This window comes from Camelina sativa, chromosome 14, assembly GCF_030686135.1.
Source record: "Camelina sativa cultivar CO46 ecotype springtype chromosome 14, ASM3068613v1".
In the NCBI taxonomy this organism is placed as follows: Eukaryota; Viridiplantae; Streptophyta; class Magnoliopsida; order Brassicales; family Brassicaceae; genus Camelina; species Camelina sativa.
In genome coordinates, this window is record NC_141893.1 from 34,361,815 (window position 1) to 34,387,183 (window position 25,369).

The 25,369-nt window shown below is 36.7% G+C and overlaps 6 protein-coding genes across 7 annotated transcripts; 3 read left to right on the plus strand and 3 right to left on the minus strand.

Moving 5' to 3' along the window:
* Positions 1-1,207: 1,207 nt before the first annotated feature.
* On the plus strand, positions 1,208-3,425 carry LOC147929028 (uncharacterized). 2 transcript variants are annotated; one of them, XM_087483389.1, is made up of 8 exons: positions 1,208-1,386; positions 1,475-1,574; positions 1,676-1,856; positions 2,038-2,110; positions 2,211-2,390; positions 2,483-2,580; positions 2,728-2,816; positions 3,011-3,425. In XM_087483389.1, the coding sequence occupies exons 1-8, from the start codon at positions 1,299-1,301 to the stop codon at positions 3,141-3,143; spliced, it is 942 nt and encodes a 313-aa protein (XP_087339515.1). In that variant the 5' UTR covers positions 1,208-1,298; the 3' UTR covers positions 3,144-3,425. The 2 variants fall into 2 exon arrangements, with proteins under 2 accessions (XP_087339515.1, XP_087339516.1); XM_087483390.1 differs by lacking the exon at positions 2,038-2,110 and having other exon boundaries at positions 1,271-1,386.
* On the minus strand, positions 3,180-5,787 carry LOC147929029 (NAC domain-containing protein 21/22-like). The gene is made up of 3 exons (XM_087483388.1): positions 5,433-5,787; positions 3,962-4,242; positions 3,180-3,867 (listed from the first exon to the last, which is right to left on the minus strand). Exons 1-3 carry the CDS (start codon positions 5,632-5,634, stop codon positions 3,376-3,378), a joined length of 975 nt encoding a protein of 324 aa, XP_087339514.1. The 5' UTR covers positions 5,635-5,787; the 3' UTR covers positions 3,180-3,375.
* Positions 5,788-9,524: 3,737 nt separating this feature from the next.
* LOC104778474 (uncharacterized) lies at positions 9,525-11,127 on the plus strand. Its single transcript, XM_010502933.3, has one exon. The coding sequence runs from the start codon at positions 9,771-9,773 to the stop codon at positions 10,944-10,946; it is 1,176 nt and encodes a 391-aa protein (XP_010501235.2). The 5' UTR covers positions 9,525-9,770; the 3' UTR covers positions 10,947-11,127.
* Positions 11,128-14,784: 3,657 nt separating this feature from the next.
* LOC147929030 (U-box domain-containing protein 57-like) lies at positions 14,785-16,491 on the minus strand. Its single transcript, XM_087483057.1, has 5 exons — positions 16,125-16,491; positions 15,891-16,022; positions 15,438-15,810; positions 15,049-15,293; positions 14,785-14,958 (listed from the first exon to the last, which is right to left on the minus strand). Exons 1-5 carry the CDS (start codon positions 16,407-16,409, stop codon positions 14,785-14,787), a joined length of 1,209 nt encoding a protein of 402 aa, XP_087339183.1. The 5' UTR covers positions 16,410-16,491.
* Positions 16,492-17,141: 650 nt separating this feature from the next.
* On the minus strand, positions 17,142-18,690 carry LOC147929031 (putative U-box domain-containing protein 58). The gene is made up of 4 exons (XM_087483156.1): positions 18,385-18,690; positions 18,155-18,292; positions 17,389-18,057; positions 17,142-17,315 (listed from the first exon to the last, which is right to left on the minus strand). Exons 1-4 carry the CDS (start codon positions 18,679-18,681, stop codon positions 17,142-17,144), a joined length of 1,278 nt encoding a protein of 425 aa, XP_087339282.1. The 5' UTR covers positions 18,682-18,690.
* A 709-nt stretch (positions 18,691-19,399) lies between these two features.
* LOC104743045 (uncharacterized) lies at positions 19,400-23,235 on the plus strand. The gene is made up of 12 exons (XM_087483391.1): positions 19,400-19,517; positions 19,994-20,834; positions 20,939-21,127; positions 21,215-21,268; positions 21,352-21,462; positions 21,682-21,744; positions 21,835-22,089; positions 22,197-22,343; positions 22,422-22,449; positions 22,531-22,601; positions 22,770-22,829; positions 22,937-23,235. The coding sequence occupies exons 2-12, from the start codon at positions 20,568-20,570 to the stop codon at positions 23,003-23,005; spliced, it is 1,314 nt and encodes a 437-aa protein (XP_087339517.1). The 5' UTR covers positions 19,400-19,517; positions 19,994-20,567; the 3' UTR covers positions 23,006-23,235.
* The last annotated feature ends 2,134 nt before the right edge of the window (positions 23,236-25,369 follow it).

A 25,369-nucleotide genomic window follows, 5' to 3' on the forward strand; every position in this document is an offset into this window, starting at 1 on the left:
ATGTGAAGCCTTCTTTAATTGACCTGAACACACAAAAAGTGCAAAATTAAACAAGGACCATCCCAATTATTATATGACATCATAATTATTATGGGAGAATAAACTTACTAACTAACTAACTCGCCTAGCTAGCCAAGTCAAAACCTTTTAAGAGCTACAGGTAGAGAGAGAATCGAATCAAACCAACCCTAACGTAGACATTGAGAAGAAAAAAACAAACGACAAAGAAGAGATGAAAAAAACCCTAAAAAACCTGAGCAGATATTGAGTTTGGCTGATTGTCAGAAAGCAGAGTAAAACAAATTAAGGGGTTCGAGCCAAGGCCGAAAACAGCCAGCGCGAGAGAGACGACCCAACCCTACAAGGATGGAATTGGTGACGACGATGCTTAGCACACACACACGTGCGATTGTGACGGGAACAATGGACGCATAAAGATGAGTTTTGGGTTTTGTCTTTATATCCAAACATCCCTTTATTTATTTAGCTGACAAAAAAAAAGTTATAAATAAACTTAGTTTGACTAGGAAACCAAAACCATGTCATGTTTTGTTTTACGTTTTTAAAAAAAAAAATACATGATGATGAGGCCCAATTACAAAAATATTTAAAACTTAAAAAAAAAAAAAATTGGAAGTTTCATACTACTACTATAATATTTGGAGGTTTTTTTTTCTTCATCAACAAAATTAAAGTACTTAAACGACCTATCGACTATCGTAATAAACCATAATTTGCCAATCTTTTTGACCAAGAAAAATAATTCTCTCGAGAAAAATAAAAAAATCTACCGTCTTATCTTAGGTAATTTCTGTTGACCAAGAAAAAAAAAAAAAGTAATTTCTTCGTAACATCTGTTTTTCTTACTTGAAATTAATGGAATTGGGTTCATTAATTGTGGTGCTCTAATCAAATCAATTGTGTTGTTAATTAGTGGGTCAAATCGAGGTCTTATTAATCCATTGTGGTGCTCTAATCAAATCCAATTAATGTACTTCTTCTTCATTTTGTCTGGCACAATAACGCATATGAATGAAAAAGCACCAACAATCTTTAATCGACCACATATATATACTATAATAAAAGGCCTTTGACACAAAAAAAAAATTAATAATAATAATAACAGAATTATTCATAAAGTTTTTATAAAAGAAAGAAAGAAAATCGTTTTACATTATTATATAACACTGTAACGAGCTGTCGTTTTTAGTAACAAAAACAAACGGGACGCAGTTGCATAGCCAAAATAGTAAACGAGACTAAGTTCTTTTGGGGAGGATGAGGCAGAGTGCAAAACGATGGCAGCTACAACAATCTCGCCGGCGATTAGGAAGCAAATGAGCAGCGTTGCCGTCGCAATGAAGGTCGCGATTATCGGCGGCGGAAGTGGGGTTTTTTTTTCTCAATTTCATTATTAGATTTTCGATTTTAGGTTTCCATTCGTGAAAATAAAGTTTTCAATATATCGGAGCAGTTTCCGGAGCCGTGTGCGCATCGACTCTGGCAAGGAATGGCGTCTCCGTCACAATCTTCGACTCGGGTCGTGGACCTGGTGGACGTATGTCTCAAAGAAGGTTCCTTTTTCCTCCCTCCTCCCTAATTATTATACTTTTGATAGCCCAGAGGGATTTTGTCTATTTTGTGGATAGTGTTGAGCTTTTTGAATGATGTGCAGAGAGATTGGAGAAGATGGGAAGGAGTTGATGTTCGATCATGGAGCTCCATTTTTCTGTGTGAGCAACTCTGATGCATTGGCTCTTGTTCACGAGTGGGAGTCCAGAGGTGTTGTTTCTGAATGGAATCAAGTTTTTGGGAGTTTCGATTGCGCATCCAACAAGTTTCTTGGCTTCCAACAGGTAGGTCTTTGAAACATCTCTCTTTCTGCTATCAAGTGTAATTTCTTGTTGCTGCCTCTGCGTTTGTAAGATACTCGATACTAGGATTGATTGATTGATTGATCCCCCAAGTAGTCAGTCAATAATTTATCCATCTTGGAGCTTGAGGCTTTTCTTGTTTAAATGTGTCTACTATACCTAGGAAGGGAATGCAAACAAGTATGTGGGTGTTCCTGGCATGAACTCTATATCTAAGGCCTTGTGTCAAGAGTCTGGTACTTTCTATAATCTTTATGTAGTAGAGACTAGAGAGATTTAACTCAAACCTCTGAAACATCAGTCTCTGTAATCAACTCCATGATCAACATTGTGTAGGTGTTAAAAGTATGTTTGGAACTGGTATTGCCAAGCTGGAATGGTTGGAAGAAGAGATACCGTGGTTGTTGACAGATTCAAAAGGAGAAAACGTGGGTCGTTTCGATGGAGTCGTTGCGTCAGATAAAAACATTGTTTCTCCAAGATTTACTCAAGTAACCGGACTCCCACCGCCACTGGGTAAGACTTGCATGAATTCAGTTCTCCTACTGTTGCCGTTTCAGTGTTATATCACATTTATCTCTACACTTTTATTTGTTTTCCTAACACAGACTTGAGTCTAGTCCCGGACTTGGCACCTAAACTACAACTTATTCCTGTTTTACCATGCTTCTCTCTTATGCTAGCTTTCAAGGAGCCATTGTCTTTGGTAATATTTTTTTTGCTTTTCCAGTCTGTAATTTAATCTGCTAGCCAAAGTATTTGGGTTCATCTACAAAAGTTTGCAGAAATACCAATCTAGTGAAAGCCTTAGCTAATTTCTGTCGTTTTCCGTATTCTATGATTCTTGAATCAGATACCAGTAAAAGGCTTATCTTTCAAGAATTCTGAGATTTTGAGCTGGGCTCACTGTGATAGCACTAAGCCAGGACGGTCTACTGATAGGTGTATATCACTTCACTTACCAAAACAAAAAGTGTAAAATCACATTTTGAGTTGATTCTTTCCAATTTTGAGAGGGAGATTGATCCGACCAAGTAGTAGTGTACAGTATACATATGAGCAGTTGCAATCACTATATATGGGGTAAGATTGCTTCAGTGTTCTAAACTCTTTCGGTTCTTATCTTGAATTTTTAGTGAAAGATGGATACTGCATTCAACTCCAGACTATGCCAATGGTGTTATTGCTAGGACCGGCCTCCAAAAGCTATCGAATGAAACACTAAACAAAATAGCTGAAGAGATGTTCAAAGAGTTTCATAGTTCATGACAGTGTCTTTGCCTTGATGGTAGACTCAAATGGAACTAAGATGAAATATATATATATATATATATGTATAACGTCTTAAGTGGTATTTTACATGAAAATCTACTGGGTACAAGAGTGAGGAAATGTTTTTACAATCAGATACGCACACATGATCCCCCCCCCCCCCCCCCCGGAAGAATTGTTCCAATCATGGATATGAATATATATAGCAATAATAACTCTCGTTACACTGTCAGCAATTCCAAGCAGTGCTTGGAATACCAATGTCGGTCAAGAGGCTCTCCGAGCTACCTTCTCCATAATTCTGTGAATCTTTAGCCGCGAGGCTTCCATCGATCTTAGTGAGCTGACTTAGAAGAGCTCTGAGAACCATCTGATCAGACGAACAGAACGAGTCGAGGCCTGTGAGCGTAGCTGGGGCTGAACCACAGGTAAACAAGGGGTTAGGGTTCTTGCAAGGAGTCTTGAGTTCGGAGACTGAGTTGGTTAGGTTTAAGGTTTGGTTCTGTGATAAATTGGAGAAGCAGGGTACGTGCTCATTGATGATGAAATGCTGATCATCACTGAGATAAGAGGAGGGTTCTACTTGGTCAAAGTTGATGTAAGGATCCATCAAAGGAGGAAGAGATGCAGAGGCTGTCTCATCAAAACAGCTGCTCGTGGTGTCTCGGCAGATAACTCCTTCGGTATTCTTGTGGAACACTCTACACAAGACCCAGTCTTCCTGTTTCCCTCAACAACACATGGAGAACACTATATTAATTACTCTTTACTCGGAAGTGATGATCACGAAGAAATGGAATAAACTGGGGGTATACCTTTGGAGAAGTCAGAGAATGATTGGGAGGCTGATAAGATCCTTGGAGACGAAATTCGTGCATGACCCAATCAGTTTTACGACCTCGAGGAGCTCGGCCTTGGTAAAACACCAATGTCTTCCTCATCCCAACAAGCTTACCTTTTCTTTGAATGGCTCTGTCTTTGCCTGTGGCTTTCCAGTATCCAGTGGCCGTAGCTCGGTTTGTTCTCAGCCCGGTTGCGTATTTACGATCTCGTTGGCTATAGAAATACCAATCCTTCCCTCCCACGCATGCCATTTCTGACCATTTGTAAAAATCATACACACAGCCATTTTTAGTTACAGTATCTAAATACATTATAGGATAAAAATGAACTCATATGATTAATGTTAGAGCCACTATTTTAGAATCACATAACAGAAATTGTTTTTTTTTTTTTTTAATCTATCTTGAAAATATTCGTTTTTTTTTTTAATCTATCTGAAAATATTCAGTGTTCAAATATATCGGCTACTACGAATACAATATACAGAAAACATCCGTTGGGAATTGAACTAAGCATGTCAAACATGTGATTCTTCAACCAAAAACAACGAATAGGAATTCAACGCGTGTGAATGATTAGGATTTTTATTATTTTTTTTTTCTGTTTTTATTTTGCGTGAATTTTGTTGTTTTTGGATAAAGAAAAATATCTTCATCAAATGAGTGACGACTAAGCATTCAATTCAATAGTATTATTATCAAGCAGTTGAAGGGTCAATTTTATCTTTTGATTTGAAAAGCTATAAAAATATCACAGGACCCATTTAGAGGCGTAAGCAAAGGAGAGAATAACAAAGAATACTAATTATGATCAAACCGAACGCATTTTACTTTTTTTTGCAACTTAGCAAAATGTCACACTCAAAGTGCTACTATTCTAATAAACCTACAAAAAAAACAAATTGAGAAATTGACTTTTTCGTCTCTTTGTCCTAATCTTATTTTGTTTTATCCAATTTTTTTTTTTTCTTTTCAAGAATTTTGGTTGAGGATAACGCCAAGAGTGTCAACTTCTCATTAATAATTTTATATGTCTCTCGAAATTTCAAAATTATTACGTAATATATACGTACTTTTTTTTCTATAAGTTATAAAGTATGTATATGTGTATCGTACCCCAATCCATTAATAATAGAGAGAGATATATCGACCAATATTGTGTTATGTTTGAATAGGATTGTATGGAGATTAGACTACATTGTATTGAATGAAAGTAAAATAAATGAGGTGACATCATCTTAAAAGTGGTTTAGACGAACGATATTGATCCAACTTTTTCTTCAAATTTTGTTTCTATAATAAAACGACGAAGACAAAAGAAGAGCATATCTCATATATTTTATTATGACTTATTATGAGGACATAATATTATAAAACCAACCATATATATATAATTAATAAAGATTGATATGCAAGAATGAATGAAATTAAGAAGACGACGTACTAGGGATGTCCCAAGGCTCACACTTGTTGAGATCGACTTGGATCAATACGAGAGGTGGTTGATGATTACTGTGATGAAGCGATCGTCTCATCAGGTAATCGCAGACAAGCTCATCGTCCTTTGGGTGAAATCTGAATCCCGGCGGTAACTGTGCTTCCACCATGCTTATACTACTTTCATTCATCTCTTCTTCCGTCTCCATAGATCACCTCTCTCTCTCTTGTTGATCACTCTCTCTCTCTCTCTCTTGATTTTAATTAGGTTTTAGTATTTGATTAGAGGATCGTGATTAAGAAGCAAAGAGAGGATAAAGAGAGGGAGAGAGAAGAATAATTATTGGGATCATTTGGGTGGTGTCCGAGGAGGAAGACCCGTGGGTTTAAGTAGTAACTTGCCCACCATGCCGTCAACTTCTATATATTTTAATTATTCTAATCATATGTTTCCATTTCAAATCAATTGTTTTTACGTACTCTCTATTGTAAAATAATCATTGCAAAGCAGAATCACATATTTTTGCCTTGACAAACAATAAGGACATAAAAGTTGATGTTCTCTGTCATTTTTATACTATTGTTTTTTTTTTAAAAATCATAAGAGGATAATGAAAAAAGTCTAGGGTTAGTAACTTAGTTGTTTGCCTTGAGAATTATTATGTCAAGATATTTTCCTCAAATATATTAGATGATAAATAGAAATATAATTTATTAATTAAATAATATAAGACACTAACATACATATACTATAAATCTTGGATGCACAACTACAACTACAATAATAGTATATATGAACTTGCAAGTATTAAAAACTGTAAGATTATTATCATCATGAATTTTCAGAATTCTCATCAGGTTATAAGAAAAATGAAATAAATGGTTTAATTAGTAAATTGGTTTAAGACCTTTAATAATGCATTATATGCTCTGTATACATAAACAGTGTGAAGGCTGCCATGAAACAGGAGACAACAATTAAAGAATGCATTTGATTCATTTCTAAATTACGATAAATGGTTTAATTATTTGGAAATAGTTTATACTATATGAAACACATGTCAGTTTTTCTGATTATTATTTTTCCCTTGGTCATATGAAAATGGTATCGCATTGTAATCTCCGTCTTTAATACGCCAATTGTATAATCATTTTGTCGTAGTCATAGACACATTTGCTTCGTTTTAAAAACAACATAATCCGATCGAGTAAATCAAATGAATTATTCGTAGTGAACAGCTGGATCTTGAAAGGCCCAAAGACGTGGACCATTCATCTTGCCCTATTGCTAAATTCCACAATTTATATTTTTAATAAAATCGGTGAATAAATTAATTTATTAGCCAATGGTCATTACATGGATTTAGGCATGTCAATTAGGACCAAAGTCCGCGGGCTGATCCAGCCCGACCCTAAAAAATACCGGGCTCAGATTTAAATTTATATATCTAGAAAATATCGGGTTTTTTCAGGCTCAGCCCGTTTGGGCTATAGAGTTTTTCGGGTTTAGTCCGACCAGGCTCGGACCAGCCCGAAAAACCGTTTAACAAATATATTTGTACTTTTTTGTTAACATTTTTATTTGATTGCAATATTTGATTAATGATTTATTGTAAATAAAGTTTAAAACTCTAATCCTACTTTTCATATTTACTTAATAACCTTGCTTAATACTTTTAAAATTTTTATCTATGATATTTTATATGAATTATATATTGTTTTATTTGGTTAAAATATAAATTTTTATTTAGTTTTAAACTTTTTCTTTTAAATTAAGTTAGTTGTAGTGAATATAGATAAGTTATTAAAATTTTGATTGATTTGTTTTACAGTACATCTTTAAATACTGCTTTTACAAACTTATAAGTCTGAATTATTGATCCGTAAGATAAGCCCGAAAAAGCCCGAAAAGCCCTGTAGCTCTGGTAGGGCTGAGCTCGAGCTTTAAAATATAGGCTCGGAAATATTTCGGGCCGGGCTTGGCCGGGCTCAAACATATGCAGGCTTTATGGGTTTTGGGCCGGGCCGGGCCGTGCTACCCCGATTGACACCCCTACATGGATTTTAGAGATATAAACACTCAAAAACTTGCCCTTTAATTGTGGATATGTCTATCTCATATCATAGCTGGGCCACGTACGTATATAAACAAAAGCAGTGTCATTTTCGCCATTACCTCATATTATCATATGTTTACATGCTAGTAGTCGTTTAATAACAAGGAAGACTATATAAGAACAACGATATTGTAAATACAAAATGAAAACAATGAATGAAGAGGAAGAAGAAGAATAAGCTGGTCCATATAGAGAGATGTAAGATTCAATGAAAGCGTGGTGAAGATATTGGGTTTGATGTTGTCGTTAGTGACCTTGGAGAAGTGGGAAGTGATGGCCACAACAACAACTAACGAAACCCTTTGTAGTTGACTTGGTCAAACTTCGATTCATTCTAATTTATCTTTTGATCTTTGGATAGAGACAAAACCTATTTTGAGTTCGACTTCCTATTTAACTTTCAATGTACTTTGGGTCGGGATCTATAGTTCCTCTCTATTCGATTGGATAGAACCAGAGTTTTTTGGATTATGTGCGGTATTGTGTATTCCATTAATTGTGATAACAATATTGTATGTTTTAGCCCATGCATACGAATTATTGTTTTTTATAGGACTTTCCGGCTGAGGGATATATCTCTAAGTTTAAACTCTCACGGGTCTTTTAAATCATAAATCTTTTGTTATAGATATCAAAGGGTTACTATAATGGTAGACAATACTAAAAAGTTTATTCGAATTTGATTTCGAAAAATAAGAGAAAATAACATCTTATTAGGTGAAGCATCATTCAACTATACATATTTTAAAATGTACTTATATTTTTGTGATTTGAATGATTTCGAATGATTTTTAGTTGATTTTTGTATGTCCATGATTATTTTTTTTGGATCCAGACAAAATTTTCGACCAGTGGGTGAGAGATTAGATTTTATGTTAGATCTCAAGTCACTTCCGATATTTTCTTGGCATAAATTTCATTTACTCAATCGATGAATAGTAATATCAAATAAACTCCCAAAGGCACAACCTTATAATAATTGATATATTTGATACATAGTGAATAGTGATGATGTGATTTTCTTTTCTTTCTTTTTTAAAAAATAAAGGTGTATATCATCGTCTATATATGTATATCCTTATCTCTAATATATTTTTTTTGGAAAAAGGTCTTTTTGTGTCATTTCTCGAATTCATACCTTTTCAGCAACATTATAATTACATTAGTATACCTTTTCGGCAACATTATAATCCTGGTCTTCACAATCCATGAACCATCGACTCGTAGACGTTGCCGATGAGATCAAACCAGGTTAGTTAGTCCCTCAGAAGTGAATAAACTTTGTATCATGGAAGATACAAACGTACGTGTGGGGATAGAGAACATTGATATTGCATCTCTCAATGGATAAAAAAGACGATCAAGTATAGTATATATGAATGTGATTTTGAGCGTAAAGGAGAGATAACCAAGGTGAGTTTATATAATATGCGCGCGGTTGTTTAATTATGTGTTTTTGGTGTCTTGACTCTTGAAATATGCCCTGGTAACAACAATTAGAAGCAACAATCATATAGTATGTTTTATATATTGAGTCGATGGTTCATTGTTAGTTTGATTAATTATTTTGACATCATCACCATTCTAAGAAATTAAATAAACTACAATAATTATTTTCTCGTTTGAAAATAGAATTTTCCATTGTACTTAAATAGTAGAACTTTATGCCATACTATTAATATTTGTCCTGAATCAAAGCATGCAGCTGCAGGAAGTGTTTTTTTTTTTTGGTAGAAAGAAAACAAAAATGCTTATGCATGAATACACGAAACGTGTGCTTATGATCATGCTCAATTATTGGTTGGTAGGTGACCATAATGAGAAAGAACAATTTCACATAATAACAAAACAAACAAAATTTATTTTTTTAATTAAATGCTCACACGAACCAGATCTAAAATGTCACAATATTATTCACCACCCTCTCAATCATACAGACATAAATTGACAAAAAAAAAAAAAAAAAAAAAAGGGTCATACACTAAAACATAATATTTGGGCCCATAACATAGTAAAACCCGGCCCAGTAAAAAAGAACCGACCCGAATTGGTTATGGTAAATGGAAACAAGTGTGTGGTACGGTGTACCTGAGCCTGAGCTGAGGTGCAGTAAGTAGGGTATATAAATAGTGCTTGTCTCTGTCACTCCCACTTCTCTCCAAACCAAAAACCCTCTCCTTCCTTATTAACTTAATTCCCGGCAAATGCCCCAAAGCTTTAATTAATTAATGGCTTCCGCTTGCGTTAAAAGTGCCGGTGTTTCGCCGGAAAAGTTCTCTACGTTCGGATGGACCAGCCCTCGAATGTCTTTGACCCGAGAAGACAACAGCAGACGCTTTTCTTCCTCCGTCGTCGGCAAGCAACAACCTGATCCGTTACCGGAGAACCAAGATCCAGTTGTGGATTTTGAGTTTTGTCTCGAAGATCCGGTGACAATGCTGTCCGCCGACGAGCTCTTCTCCGACGGAAAGCTCGTACCTTTGAAGTTCTCTGGTGTCCCCAAGACTAGCACCGAACCAAGAGGATCACCGGAGGTTCTGAAATCTTGCCGGAGACTTGAGATGGAGATCTCTGACCTCTTCTCCCCTAAAGCCCCTCGTTGTACTACTCGTTGGAGAGAGCTTTTAGGTCTCAAGAGACTTGTCAACAACGCCAAGCCACAAGAATCTGCTAAACCCACTTCTTCTTCTCCTCCCTCAAACCCCAAAACGTCGTCGTTCAAGCAATTTCTTCACCGGGGTTATAAATCCTCCGCCACCGCCGCCGTGACGTCGCCGCTGCTAAAAGAATCAGATATCTCCGAATCAATCTCATTCGCCTCCTCACGTCTCTCACTCTCCTCATCGTCTTCCTCTGGCCACGAGATCGATGACCTTCCAAGACTCTCACTTGACCTAGACAAACCAAGTCCTAACCCGTTCGCTCCGTCGCGGACTCATCTACGAAACTCTAACCAACCGAGAATCAGGTTAGCCAAACCGAGGCGCCATCATCCACCGTCGAATCCTTCCGCTGACGGATCATCATCGGCGAACATTGAATCTCGGGGACTCACTGTGACGGCGGATAGTCCGAGACTTAACGCCTCCGGTAAAATAGTGTTTCATGGACTCGAAAGAAGCTCGAGTAGTCCCGGGAGCTTCACCGGCGGACCTAGGTTGAAGCAGCACCATGGCATGCCTAGATCGTACTCTGCTAATGTCAGAATCACGCCGGTGCTTAATGTTCCGGTTTGTTCCCTTAAATCAGGGCTTTTCTTTAGTCAGCTTTTCTCACCTTCGTCGTCTTCGTCTTCATCGTCTTCTTCTCCGTCTCCGGGGAACAAATCGCAAGTACAGAGCAACGGCAAAAACCGGTCCAATCGAACCAAGTTTGAAACGAAATTTGAACAATTAGAGAAGTAAACCGGGTTGAGTCAGCTGGTAAACCGTTATGACTTTTGTTTTAAGCAGACGGAGTTAGAAGGAGAATCTTAACGCTTTAGTTTTTGTGGGGTTGTTTTGTAAACTTCAGTTTTATTTAGGGGGGTGGGGCATAATATGTATATACGGTTTAACAATTTATTTTATCGGTTTATCGCATTAATTATGAAGTCTCTATCTCTCTCTTATTTTTCATAAACCACATCGATTTGAGTCCTAAACTCAGAAAGACCAAACAAAGCAATAACAAATATTTTTAATTTCTCTGTTAAACGATAAATTCGATAAACATTCTTTAAAGAAAATTCTGACCAAAAAGTATGATGTGCTTGCCATGTTCGGAGATTGCTTCAAAAGATTTTTTGTATGTTTAAAAATAGTTTGTGACGGAATAATAAATCTAAAGATGATTAATGATTAACTAACTACATAAAGAGAAATTGTAATGACTGTTTAGGGGAGAAGTTCCTACTTTAATTATTAGGGTTACTTTTTCTTCTTAATAATGAGTTTGCAATGTCAATTAAGATCCAAATTGCAAATCCTTCTCAGTTATAGAGCATTGTTCAGTTTTCGACATCAATGTAGTGCTTCTTTATACGAGTTTAATTTGAAAGATACAAATCCTAGTAAGTAACTTTTTTTTTTTTTTTGTCAAATCCTAGTAAGTAACTTTTTAGCTAAGAAAGACAGCTTTTAATTTGGTTTAAAGCAAAAAGTAGAAATAATTAGTAGTACTATTACAACTTGAAATTTGCATGTGTCATAGTTAGTAGAGTAGATTAGTGAGGATAGACTGAAATAGGTCGGTGGACCAAATCAAAGAGGATCTTCCATGTCTTCACAAAACATAATTAGTAGACTGTTTTCTTTTATAAAATCGAGTAATCAAATTATTTAGACAGCTCCATGCTTCTTTTTTTTTTGGTAACACTAACAAGTAACAACCCATTTTAAAACTTGTTTATCAAACCCCAAAAGAAAATGTTGAAGTTTAGTTGAAACCTCTCAGTAATATCAAGTTCTTCTGTAGTCAATTTTGTCTAGATCATGTTTAAAATAAACAATGAAAATATAATGTGGATTGAAGATTTCAAGGGACTGAAGAGACAACTATGGTAGTAGTATAATATAAATAAGTAATTAAGGGACAGATCTGAGATTATTGATGAATAAAAACACTGTTAAGGGTCAAAGCCTGAAGAGAGCTGTCATTCGTAGTAGCTTAGCTTAGCTGCAGCTATGAAAAATCGGTAAATAAAAAAAGTTAGCTCCGTCGTCAAAATAATTTATCCCTTTACAAAAAGACCACGATCGATATATTTTAAATTGAAAATAAATAAAGTTGCTCGTGATTATGGAACATCGCTTCATAAATCCCAGCCGTTGGATTCATTCTCTCCCAATCGATCCACAACAAGAGGACAAGAATAATTCATGCAAATAATATACACTACACATTATATGCATCTGTAAAGTAGCATTGCACTTTAAATTCTTAGAAATTATTCTGGAAAAATAAAATTTTCTGAGTATATATATATATAGAGAGAGAGTTATCATATCATACACAGACAATCACTTCATTTTGTCATACTTTACTTCAGTGATTGAGAGAAGCAGCCGTTAGGTCAAATAATAGGATCTATCAATATCAATTTATAAACGACATAACACAATAAATCTAAGCCTATAAACTATTTATTGCTGCCTTTAAATAAACAAACAATCTACTATAACTATTTCATACTTGTACATGGAGTTTTTTTGTTTTTTTTTACCGGACTACATCCAAATTGAAACGCATTTTGAAACAGTCAAATACATTGTCCTAAATCATTAAATACGTAGTGTACATTTCATCCACCAATGTTACATTATGTAAAAAATAGAAACTGATAATGAATTGGTAATTAAAAAAAAAGAGAGAGTAAAGGTAGAGAGAGTGGTGAAATGAATGAGAGAACGTGATAGTTCCCAGTGTTGTGCCCTCTGTAAAGATTCTCTCTCTACCAATTGGTTCTCTCACTCTGCCCTTTTTGCATCTATCTTTTTTTTTTTAATTTCTTTCTTACTACTAATAAACAGTGTCACGACAAATGGCTTAACTAGTGAAAGGCCGACAAAGAAGAAAAAAAAATAGTTACAAAGAATCGTTTATCTACATTATTTTAGTCCATCAAACGGCGCTTAAACTAAAATACCAAAGACATAAGCTACTTATATAATTAACACTTATAATCATCCTTTCTTGATCTTAATTGTTTTCTTTTACAAAAAAGAAACGACAAAAGACACTAAAAAATATAAACCCTTATAACTTTAGGGTTTACTATAAATAATACATGGCGCTCATCATGCTGAGTTTCCCCTATATCCATTCATTTGTTTTTGGCTAGACTTCACAGGTTATCAAATATTTTATTATACTTTACCCAATATCTTTATAAACAAGATCAAAACTATATTTTTCTTAATTGTATTTTAGATAGTTTTTGCCATATCATGTAGAATTTGTGAGTAAATGATATAAGCTTTTTGGAAAATGACATATTTGTGCTACGGAACATAGACAGAGAAGAAAGGACAGCTAGAGCTGGGTTCTTAGCTGTTTGTTACAAAGAACCAGATGTAAGATTGAATAGTAATTAAAATTCCCTAATTTTAAAGTTTATATATAATAGAAAGAGGTGGTAATAAGAAAGGGGAACAAAGAAACAAATTATTTTTGAAAAAAACAAAGAAGAAATCTTTTGTCTTGTACGTACTAAGGTGTGAATATAAATAAAGTGTATAAAAATGCGTGTATCTATAACGTTTTGGGGTAACAAGTTGCAATGACAGAGCTTAAATATATAAGTATATTGGAAGTTAATTTATTGACCGATGTGTAAAAAAAATCAGCAGGCCATTGTCTTGTCCTCTTCTTATCTCCCTCTGTGTACATCTACGTACTTTCTTGTTCTTGTTCCTCTCTCACTTTTGTGTATCTCTCATTTACTCTCTCTATTTCAAAATATAAGATGTTTCAGATAAGTTTTTTGTTTCTTAATATAAGATGTTTTCAAGTTTTTATGCAAATTTTATATTAGTTTAATATTTTATATTATGCAGTATTATTTCTGATTGGTTGAACTTGTTAAAAGTAAAAACTTCTTAAAACATCATATATTTTGAATCGGAAGAATTATTATTCTTCTCTCCCTCCAAGCTCTCGTTTTCGAATTTCGTAAGATGTAATAGAAAAAGACATTCAGTTTTTAGTTACGAACAAATAATTAATAGTGTTAGAAAGTTAAAATATAGGAGACCTATATAGGGTTAGGTCAGTGATTAGGGTTTTGGCTTTTTAAGCATGCCTTGTTTCATCTCAAGATGGAGTTTAAAACGGAGCAAAAAGTCGTTGGCTCTCATTGCTATAGGTGTAATTATTTCTAAAACTGAAGTCTGAAGAAACCATTCCATTACTTGTTGAAATATCAGACAGTCTCTCGAAGTGTTGTGTGTTACGTCACATTTGTCCGATTGTCACGTGATTTTTATTTTCATTGCTACCGAAAAAAGTGGGAACATATCAATTTCTGGTCTTTCGTATGTTTGGCTTTTCATGGCGTTTTAGGTGTGTACAAAAAGCACACTTGTCTTCTTTACCGTTCTGAGAAAAATTGGCTTTGTTTCTATTTTCGGATATTTTATTTATAAAGGCAAGGTCCCGATCTAGCCACGTACGACCCTGGTTATGAAAGTGTTTTAAAATACGTATTGAGTTATAGGCCCAATAACAACTTAGAGTAAACCGGTTCGAAAAACAAAAGAAGAATCAAACCAACTCCTGAATCGCAGACCGGAGAGTACGGTTAGGGATAAGGTTGACATGAGCAAGTTGGAGATTTGTCATCGGCGACGTCTTGTGACCTGTGCTAAGCCATTTCTTGATAGATTCTGCTTCGTATGTGAATCCATCGGCAGCAACGTGCGGATCTTTCATGACATCCTGCGACAAATATAAACCACATTAACTTATTAAACATCTTTGGGATCTGAGTGTTACGCAAGTTATCTTCTTTCCGAGTTCTGGTCTTACCTGTGTGATAGGGCAGACAAATGATGATAGAGGTTGGCGCTCTGTCATTAACTCTTGTGCTGTTTTGAGAGCATTGTCCCTCTCTTGTCGCATCGCATCTGCTTCTTGCCTGGACGCTTCAAGTAGTCCTTTGACAGTCTCGAGCTCTTGTTTTTCTTTAGATAGAGCATCCTCGGTTTCTTTCCTAACAGTTGACTCTTGGTCGTACATGTCTCGCCAAGTTAAGACCTGTGATTTCAGGTTGTCTTGTTCTATTATACATGTTTCATGCAGTTGATTTATTCCCTCCAACTCTTTGCTTAGTTGAGCTTCTGCCCGAAGCTGCTTCAACTCTGCTTCATGCTTTTGCTCTTGCTCCAAGGCTTCTTGAACTTGTGATTGACATTTACCTTGTTCTTCCTTGTAAGACTCAAGTAGCCCTTCCATCACCTCTACTTCTTCCTTTTTTATAGCAAGTGCATCTTCTGCTTCGTTTCTAAGCTCCACTTGCTCATTGTAGATGCGCAGGAAATATTCATAGTTCCAAGTCATATAAGAACGTTCTACGCCTGCAGCGATTTCTCTTTCTCTCCTAAGCTGCAACTCTGCCTCATGCTTGTGCTCTAAGGCCTGAGCTTCAAGTTGCAGTTTACCTAGTTCTTTCTTGTAGGACTCAAGAAACAGTTCCATCATCTCCACTTCTTCCTCTTTCTTAGCAAGTGCATCTTCTGCCTCTTTCCTAAGCTTGACTTCTTCCTTGTAATTGCTCTCCAACTCTACAGCCTGTAAATCAAGCTGCCTTTTAGAGACACGATTACGTTTAAATATCATATGTCTTATAATTAAGATGGTGGTTTTGTTACCTGAAAACTTTGAACTAGCTGATTCAGATTTTCATTTGAAAACTCTAAGTCAGCTAGTTTTTTAATGGAGCAGAGAAACAAATTCATAGCATCAGTGTTCCTCTCCGGTGGAAAGATGGGATTCATAAGCACCTACAAAATTACAATTAACACTAGTATATATGCTCTTAATCAAAAACCCTACAAAATTAGCAGTTTCAAAGAGTGACAAAAATTGGGAAAGGCAAGGGAAACCTTAGTTATGTTTTTCCGTGTTCTTTCAATGATCTTCGTATTCTTGGAAGTTTCAGCCAAAACCCTAACGGTCTTGATGAATCTCAAATAAGTTGATTCATCAAGATAAACAAGTGGGAATTGTTCTGTTTTGGGGGATGAGTTTTCAAGCTCTATTTGGCATCTGCGCAAAAACTGTCTCTCAAAAGTTGTAATCTCGCCGTCAGATGGAAGAGGGGGAATCTCGTGAAGAAGCTCTACACATAGATGGGCAAATAATACACACGAGTTTTCCAATGTCGCCATTTCTCATATAGATATCTATAGATAGATGTATGCCTACAAACAAAAAGCCACTGAGAACCTTTAAAAGAAAATTAGCAGAGGGAGATCGATCTTATTATTGCATGAACAATCTCATCCTTGCTCTTGTCAGAGTTGCGTTGCGTCGCGTCAACCAGTTGAGTAGGTTCAAAACGCAAAATCAATTGACAAAGAAGCAAGAGACTGTTCTGGCGCCGTTCTCATTATTGATAGGTTCTAATTAAGGTACATAGATGTCATACACAAACCCTAGATACAACCGTAAAATAAATAGAAGATTGACATAATACTTATGATATATATGACAAAGATATTATTTAGTATTTACGTAACAGTTCCTAATATCATCAATATGAGTAAAGAATGGTTGTGTTATTTAGTATTTACAATTAATGTAGAGCTTATCTATAGAACTCCCAAAACGAATCCAGAATAGCAGATTTATAGTATTAGTTACAAGATGTATACCCAAATACTGTATACACCTATTAACTATATGTTAACATAAATCTACAAAATATTATCTCGAAACTTATATCTATATAGAAAGATCAACAACTTCACTGGACTAATGAGTTTGAGTTTCCGATTCAAAGAGGTTCAAAAACATTGGATCACAAAATTATCAAGCGAGGCTCATAAATAGAGTTGTGAGGCCATTATAATCACAATCTTATAACTTCTAAAGTAAACCGGTTTAGAAAAGCAGGAAGACTAATTCAACTCCTCAATCGCAGAGCGGAGAGCACGGTTAGGGACAAGAGTGAGATGTGAAAGTTCGAGATTTGTCATGGGCGACGTCCTGTGACCTGTACTAAGCCATTTATTAATTGCTTCTACTTCGTATGTGAATCCATCAGCAGCCAAGTGGGGATCTTTCATGACCTCCTGCGACAAATATTAACATTACGAGATTGAGTGTTATGCAAGTTATCATCTTCTTGTAAAGAGTTGGGCTTGCCTGTGTGATAGGGCAGTAAAATGATGGTGGAGGTTGACGTTTTGCCATTAGCTCTTGTGCTTTTTTGATAGCATTGTCCTTGTCTTCTCGTATAGCAACTGCTTCTAAGTTGATGGTTTCGAATAGTTCGTTGACTGTCTCAAGCTCTAGCTTTTCATTAGAAAGTGCAACCTCTGTTTCTTTCCTAAGAGTCAACTCTTGCTCGTACTTGTCCTGCCAAGCTCTGACTTGTGAAGTTAGGTTCTCTTCCTCTGTTTTATAGGTTTCAAGCTGTAGCTTCAGTCCTTCCAACTCTTTCAATTCTTTCTCCAGCACAGTCTCCGATTCAATCCTGCGAATCATCTCTCCCTTGTACTTGCTCTGGAACTCCTCAGCCTTCAAACGCATATCACCACGTTCATTTTCAAGATTTTCCAGCTGAACCTTTACCTTGTTCATTTTCTCCTGTTCTCGGACAAGCAAGGTTTCTGTTTGTCTCCTAAGCTGCAACTCTGCATCATGCTTGTGCTCCAAGGCTTGCGCTTCAAGTTGCAGTGTACCTTGTTCTTCCTTATAAGACTCAAGTAAACGTTCCATCATCTCCACTTCTTCCTTTTTCTTAGCAAATGCAACTTCAGCCTCTTTCCTAAGCTTGACTTCATCATTGTAATTGCTCTCCAACTCTACAGCCTGTGAATCAAGATGCCGTTAGAGATGCCTACCCATACCAAAGGATTGTTTATCTGAAGATTTACATATATTCAAATTCTTTGGATTGTGATGTTACCCGAAAACTTTGAACTAGCTGATTGAAATTTGAATTTTCATTAGAAAACTGGAAGTCAGCTAGTTTGCCAATGGAGTAGAGAAATAAATGAATAGCATCGGTGTTCCTTTCAAGTGGCAGGATGGGATTCATCAGCACCTACAATACATAATTATACAATTAATCAAAAACGCTATGAATTAAATTAGCAGTTCCAAAAGAGTGAGTGGCAAGGCAAGGCAAGGCAAAACCTGAATAATGCTTTTCCGTGTGGTTTCAGTGATCTTGGTATTCTTGAAAACCTCTGCCAGAACCCTAACGGTTTTGATGAATCTGTAACAGTTTGATTCATGGACATAAACCAATGGTAGTTGTTCATCAGTTCTGGGGGACGAGTTTTCAAGCTCGGTTTGGCATTTGCGCAAAAACAGTCTCTCAAAAGTTGTAATCTGGCCGTGAGATTCATCTGATGGTAGAGGGGGAAGCTCGTGGAAAAGCTCAACGCACAAACGAGCGAATAATACTTGGGAGTTTTCCACCATTGCCATATCGAAAACGCATGACGCTAGAGACTGCAACAACATATATACATAATATATTTAGAAACAAGTCTCGTAAATATATATTTTATCAACAGAGAGAAACAGAGAGAGAACACCTTTAAAAGAGAAGCGGATGGGGATGATATTATTGTATGAACAATCTCATCCTTGATCTTGTAGAAGTTGCGTTGCGTCAACCAGTTGAGTAAACTAAGACGAATTCAAAAGGCAAAAATAGAACAAAACCATGAAGCAAATAGAGATCCATGTATGTATATGTATGTAATTATGTATGTATGAAGGAGAAATTTTAGTGGTTAGAGCTTTATCTATTTAGTTACAAGATGTACACAAAATATTCACAATATCTACCAAAATATTATCTCTAAAAAAGAGAGGGAGGCAGAGTTGCAGAAAAGCTTTGGTTACCTCATTGATTTTTCGAGGACTTGTTTCTTCTCAATCAAACTTACACCACCGGTGAAACTCCGGCGAGAATCCATCAGAAATGGAGAAGAACTTACAAAGTGTTTGTTATTGTGAGATTTGAGATGCTCAAAAAAGTTTTTGACTTAAAAAAAAAACGTTTGAACTTCTTCATAACTACTATGACTTGTCGTCTGCCTGTCTTCTTTTAATTAATATCGGCCCATAAGTTTGACTGAAATTATATCAGATAGGCCCAATTATTAAGCCCATTAGTAAAGTGTAAAACCCTAGCTATAAAAACCCTAGATGGCTCTCTTGTGAAAAAACCATTTCTCTCTTCGTTGTAGAGAAATCGGCGACGAATCTGAAACTAAGAGCAACAGCTAAGACACTCAACAACAATGAGGGCCAAGGTTATATTACATCTCCTTCTTCGATTCATTTGTTTTGTTGTTCTTCTTCTTTGTATTCGTCGAACTCATTAGCGTTAAATTAGATTCCATCCATTAGATTATCTAAATAAGCATTCATTTATGGTGGAGTTACATATGTGAAAGTCGGACAATAAGATCTTAGGATCGTGTGGTTTAGGACTATAGAGATGGATGTCTTGGCTATATTTGCTTTCGGTTTTGCATCACCACCATTGATTTGGATTGCTTGGGGAAATATGTTTTTGGTTCCTATTTGCACAACATCCCATGTGAAATGTAATCTTGATTGGGACGATCTATGTAGATAGATAGGCTTCAATACAGTTGCTTTTTAAATCTATAGTAGATCTCTCTTCTTGTTGGGTTTGGTTGATGTAATTCTTCTCTCTATTTAATTTCATCATGATCCTAATGGTATAGTAACGGACATTGATAATGGTGTTTTCTGTTGGCAGTGGAAGAAGAAGCGTATGAGGAGGTTGAAGAGGAAGCGTCGAAAGATGAGACAGCGATCCAAGTAGACCCGCCCAAGATTCCCCCCTCCCCCCAATAAATCTGTCTTTCTGTTTCTTTTAGTTATATGACTTTGAGACTTTTTTGTTTTTTGGTTAGCGAACTTCAATCAAATCTTTTAATATATCTGAGTTTGAACATTCTGTGATGTATGTAAAACTTGCTTTGCTTTGTTCTCTCTTTTTCAAAATATATGTCGTCACAGATCTTCTTCCTTATCTCTGAATCTAGCGTAAGCGTAATTGTCTGGAGACAACCCATCTTTGAGTTATGGTAACAGTGTCTTTAAAAACGAATTAACGAACAACCCTTAAAAAGATGATTTAGCTCTCATAATCATATTCTAGAGTCGAAATGTGAAAATTTGTATTTTGAAAAATGCTTAAAATAATAATAATAATTTCTGAATACAGAAGAAAGACCCAATCAGCCAGCACATTCTTAGAGTAGCGGCGATAAGCATTGAGAGACGTATTAGGAGAAATTGGAAGGTGAGAGAGGCTGAGAAAAATTACAATGGCGAGAGCAGCTTGTAGCAGTGCCGTCGTCACGGCTATGGCTTTGTTGCCTTCTACTTCTTCTACTTCTTGTAAGTCTCTTCTTCTTCTCTCAAGTAGAAGAAACCAGCTCCTCTTCTCAGGGGGTAAATCCAAGTTCGTCGGAGTTCTGACCTTCCAGAACCAGAAGCGATGCTTTGCCTCCACCACCAAAGTAAGCATGAGCCTGAAAGCTGGAATCGTCGGTCTTCCTAACGTTGGCAAGTCTACTCTCTTTAACGCCGTCGTATGTCTCTCTCTCTCTCTCTCTCTCTCTCTCTCTCTCTCTATTTCTATCTAATCCTTCTTCTCTTAGGCATTTCATCGAACACCTTTTGGTCAATGTCCCAGGTTGAGAATGGAAAGGCTCAAGCTGCTAATTTCCCCTTTTGCACGATTGAGCCCAATGTTGGCATTGTTGCTGTTCCTGATTCTCGTCTTCATGTTCTCTCCAAACTCAGTAGTTCCCAAAAAATTGTCCCTGCATCCATTGAGTTTGTGGACATTGCTGGTCTTGTCAAGGGTGCTAGCCAAGGAGAAGTCTGATTTCATCTCTCTCTTCTCTACTCTCTCAATGCCTGGTAGGTAACTCACAAGTTTTGATTTTTTTTGTTTGTTTGTTTGTAGGGTTTAGGCAATAAGTTCTTATCTCACATCAGAGAAGTTGATTCCATCCTCCAGGTTCATTTCTCCTCTTCTTGTTCATCATGGTTATGCTTTTGTTTTGTTGCCCTTTGTGTACTGATTCCTCATGTTCCTTGTAGGTGGTGCGATGTTTCGAGGACAATGACATTATTCATGTCAATGGCAAAGTTGATCCCAAGTCTGACATTGATGTCATCAATCTCGAGCTTATTTTCTGCGACTTAGATCAGGTGCACTCAGACCCGTCCTCTTCTTGTATAACTCTTTTTTTCATTGTTCAATGAGCTATTCTCGAGCTATGCACTTGTGTGAACACACCCTGTCTCGTGTTTAGGATTTCGTTTTCTTTATTTTGCACTAGCGAGAGAGTATTGAATACACTCCAGAACACCTTTATATCTTAAACCGTCGTTGATGAGGCTAATTTACATCTTTTGCAAGAAATGCAGATTGGTAAAAGGATTGAAAGACTTAAGAAAGGGAAGGCTAAGGATTCACAATCCAAAGTCAAGGTAGAAAAATTTACCCGAGATACTACTGACTTCTCTCATAACCCGGTCTGCTGATATTCACCGATGTGTATGTGATATTCTATGACACAGGAGGAAGCTGAGAAATCTGCTTTGGAAAGAATTCAGGAGGCTCTCCTGGATGGAAAACCTGCACGGGCAGTTGCATTGTCCGACCTCGAGATGGATGTTGTGAAGCATCTCTGCTTGCTTACAATGAAGCCTATGATCTATGTGGCAAATGTTGCGGAAACTGATCTTGCTGAGCCGGAGAAGAACGCCTATGTTGAAGAAGTGAAGGGTCTTTCTTCTGATTTGCAGTCTGGACATGTGGTTGTTTCAGCCCAGGTCAAGATCTTTGTCTATTTACATTGTATGCTTTGACGTTTTCATGCATGTATTTTACTTAAAACGTTCTTCCACTACTTGACAAAATCTTCCTTTCCTGGAAGCAGGTTGAGTCTGAGCTAACCGAACTTCCTCTTGAAGAACGCACGGAATATTTGAACTCTCTAGGTGTCAGTGAAAGTGGCCTCGGGAACCTTATCAGGGCAACATACAGCCTGCTAGGTTTGCAGACTTACTTCACTTCTGGTGAAAAGGTGAAGAACACATACAAAGTAAAAAGCTTGTTATAGAACATAATTCATAAACTCTAAAATGTTCATTCTCTATGGCAGGAAACAAGAGCATGGACAATACACGCAGGTTAGTTTCCACTCAGTAGGGTTCTCAAAAAGCATTATTTCTTGTGATGTAGTAATTTGGTGGAGATTTCTGTTGATACAGGCATGACTGCACCACAAGCTGCTGGCGTCATTCATTCTGACTTTGAGAAAGGTTTTATTCGAGCTGAGACTGTAAGCATTTTTTTTCTCTCTTAATGAATCTCTTGTACAGTTATACTCCCAATTCTGAACATGATGACCCCCCATGGTCATGAAAATTGGAAATCGAAAGCTTCAATTGTCAATTTTGTTTTTCTTTCATATGAATCCGGACATCATCTCAATCGGTTTCTTGTTCAGGTTGCATATGAAGATTTTGTGTCTGCGGGGTCTCTTGCAGCAGCAAGGGAGAAAGGACTTGTGAGTTTCTCCTTAAATTGAGCTGCCTGGCTTGTAATAAGACATATTTACAGTTCTCTTCTTACTGGGAGTTTGCTTGAAATATGTTTATTATTTTTGTTTTGCAGTTGAGATCAGAGGGTAAAGAGTATATTGTCAAAGAAGGAGATGTGATGCTTTTCCGCTTCAACGTATAGCATAACCCTAAGATCTCAATCACATTCTTCACAGAACACCACAGGTTGTGTTTCATTGCTCTTGGTTTTGCAAAATATACCGATATCTTTTCTTTTATTCTACTTTTACACTCCCAAGGAAGTAATTTTTATATGAAACAAAAGATGAGATGTATAAGTTGGGTAGAACAAGGTACCAGATTTCATGGGATTTGGCAATTTAATGCAATAATCATGTGTATCGACGCCAATTTTACATGAATCTTATACTAGTATTTAGATTCATATTCTGTGAGATTTTTCTCTAATTTTTTTGGCTGAAATATTTTCATGACTGGCAATATTGAGAAAACAGATTTAATTCTCTTGTGCCCTCCTTATGTCTAAAATTCTTTTTTTACAAAGGGGTTATTATTTTTAAAATTTTTTTTTTTTGTTGTCAATATTATTTTTTGTCATCTTCAAAGTTCAAACTCAGTTTATCAATTTTTGAACAAAAAAGAAATCAAAGCCAAAGTTTCGAAGAGAGGTTCGAATCATTTAGAACAAAAATTAAGAAGAGAAAAGATCTATGATTTTTCTTCTCTCATCTGTCGGCGTGGAGGCAATTGGGAAAATGATATAGCAAATGAGGCATTTAGCGCACGTGGAGTTTATGGTTTTGGATAAAAGAATGAGGAGCACGTGAGGAAGGAATAATTAAGCTGGCAATGTACAGGTGGCATAAGTTACAGACTGTCAAGGTCAAGTAACGGTTAACACTATTAATGTGGTGGCAATATAAGAGCAATATTAGCTTATCTTTATTTTTTATGCATTTTAAAAGTTATAATCTTTTAAGAACTTCTAAAACTATCTTTCCTTATCGTTTTGCTCGAGAATCTCTTCTGAGACTCTTGCAGGTGAGAAGGTGATTTTGCGTTCCTCAGTGAGCGTTGTTTCATTGTATCAGAATATTTCTATCAATAATCAACTCTGTTATCTTCCTTGTTTTTCCTCGGTTTAGTCTGTTTTTACCGTTGTGAGCATGTTTTGATTAAACGTTATCATTGGTATCAGAGCGAAGTCAAACCTCGGAAACGATGGGTGTGGAGATGATATCTCAGATTAACCGGCAAGATCTAGTTGGGGACGAAGTCTAGGAAGGAGGAAGTGAGGCGGTCGGTGACGCAAGAACTATTCTCGATCGGACTCACGCGATAGAACAAGCGATTGAAGAGCAAGATAGAGGATGGAGCAGAATATGGCTGACATGATGCATTTGATCAGGTTGATACCATGTCCACCAGCTTCTTCGAGCAAGTCTCATGGAGAGTGTAGTCCCTTGGCGGTGTCGGCGTTACTAGAGGGAAATGGAGGTGGTTCTGGACAACAACGCGGTGGTGGATCATCGGGATCTGGTCATTACTCGGGAGTTACTCGTTTAGGGCGTGTGGATTTCCCTCGTTGTGATGGAGAACATTTCTCGGAGTGGATCTGTAAGGTGGAAGACTACTTTGTTCTCGATGCTACACCAAATGACTCAAAGGTTCGTATGGCTACTATGCACTTTGATAGTCACGCAGCTGTTTGGCATCATGCTTTAGTACAAACTCCTTTTGGTCAAAGTTTGTTGAGTGATTGGCCTTCGTACAAGTTGTTGATGAAAGAAAGGTTCATTGATGTGTTGGAAGATCTGATAGCTGAGTTGAAAGCATTGCAGGAGACTGATGAAATCGTGGATTATCACCAGAAGTTTAACTTGATCCGAACGAAAGTTACTCTTTCAGAAGATTATTTGGTGCGTGCTTATCTTGCAGGTATTCATCTTGATACTCAGATGCATATCAGAATGTTCCAACCACAGACCATTCGCCAGTGCTTTGTGCTAGGTCGTCTCTATGAGAAGGCTCATCCTACATCGAAAGGTACTACGTCTGGTGGATCATATACCAAGCAGTTTCACGGTGGAAGCACAACAACAGTTGCAAAACAGTCCACTCAAAGTAAGAAGGAGAATCTATCAAATAATGCTGGGACTATCGTACAGAAACCGGCGAGGAAATTCTTATCTCAGGAGGAAATGAGTGCTAGGAGAGCAAAGGGGTTGTGTTATATTTGTGATGAGAAGTACACACCAGATCATTATCTGAAACACAAAAAATCACAAGTCTTCATGATCGAAGTGGAAGAGGAGAGTCACGATACTGAAGTGTGTGAGGAGCAATTGACAGTGGACGAAGACAAGGATATGCCTCGAGTGTCAATCAACGCAGTAGCATGAATTGCAGACTATAGAACCTTGAAGGTGAGGGGCATTCACAAGAAGAAAGTGATGTTCATTTTACTAGACACAGGCTCTACACACAATTTCATGGATCCTAGAACTGCAAAGAAATTGGGCGT

Coding starts and splice junctions, on each gene's coding strand:
- LOC147929028 (XM_087483389.1), top strand. CDS start 1,299: ATGGCAGCTACAACAATCTCGCCGGCGATTAGGAAGCAAATGAGCAGC. Junction 1,857..2,037: donor AGTTTCTTGGCTTCCAACAG/GTAGGTCTTTGA, acceptor TACTATACCTAG/GAAGGGAATGCAAACAAGTA. Junction 2,817..3,010: donor CCAGGACGGTCTACTGATAG/GTGTATATCACT, acceptor TTGAATTTTTAG/TGAAAGATGGATACTGCATT.
- LOC147929029 (XM_087483388.1), bottom strand. CDS start 5,634: ATGGAGACGGAAGAAGAGATGAATGAAAGTAGTATAAGCATGGTGGAA. Junction 4,243..5,432: donor TGAGCCTTGGGACATCCCTA/GTACGTCGTCTT, acceptor ACAAATGGTCAG/AAATGGCATGCGTGGGAGGG. Junction 3,868..3,961: donor ATTCTCTGACTTCTCCAAAG/GTATACCCCCAG, acceptor TGAGGGAAACAG/GAAGACTGGGTCTTGTGTAG.
- LOC104778474 (XM_010502933.3), top strand. CDS start 9,771: ATGGCTTCCGCTTGCGTTAAAAGTGCCGGTGTTTCGCCGGAAAAGTTC.
- LOC147929030 (XM_087483057.1), bottom strand. CDS start 16,409: ATGGCGACATTGGAAAACTCGTGTGTATTATTTGCCCATCTATGTGTA. Junction 16,023..16,124: donor CACGGAAAAACATAACTAAG/GTTTCCCTTGCC, acceptor GTAATTTTGTAG/GTGCTTATGAATCCCATCTT. Junction 14,959..15,048: donor TTGTCTGCCCTATCACACAG/GTAAGACCAGAA, acceptor TATTTGTCGCAG/GATGTCATGAAAGATCCGCA.
- LOC147929031 (XM_087483156.1), bottom strand. CDS start 18,681: ATGGCAATGGTGGAAAACTCCCAAGTATTATTCGCTCGTTTGTGCGTT. Junction 18,293..18,384: donor CACGGAAAAGCATTATTCAG/GTTTTGCCTTGC, acceptor TATGTATTGTAG/GTGCTGATGAATCCCATCCT. Junction 17,316..17,388: donor TTTACTGCCCTATCACACAG/GCAAGCCCAACT, acceptor TATTTGTCGCAG/GAGGTCATGAAAGATCCCCA.
- LOC104743045 (XM_087483391.1), top strand. CDS start 20,568: ATGGCGAGAGCAGCTTGTAGCAGTGCCGTCGTCACGGCTATGGCTTTG. Junction 20,835..20,938: donor CTACTCTCTTTAACGCCGTC/GTATGTCTCTCT, acceptor TCAATGTCCCAG/GTTGAGAATGGAAAGGCTCA. Junction 22,602..22,769: donor GTTTTATTCGAGCTGAGACT/GTAAGCATTTTT, acceptor TTTCTTGTTCAG/GTTGCATATGAAGATTTTGT.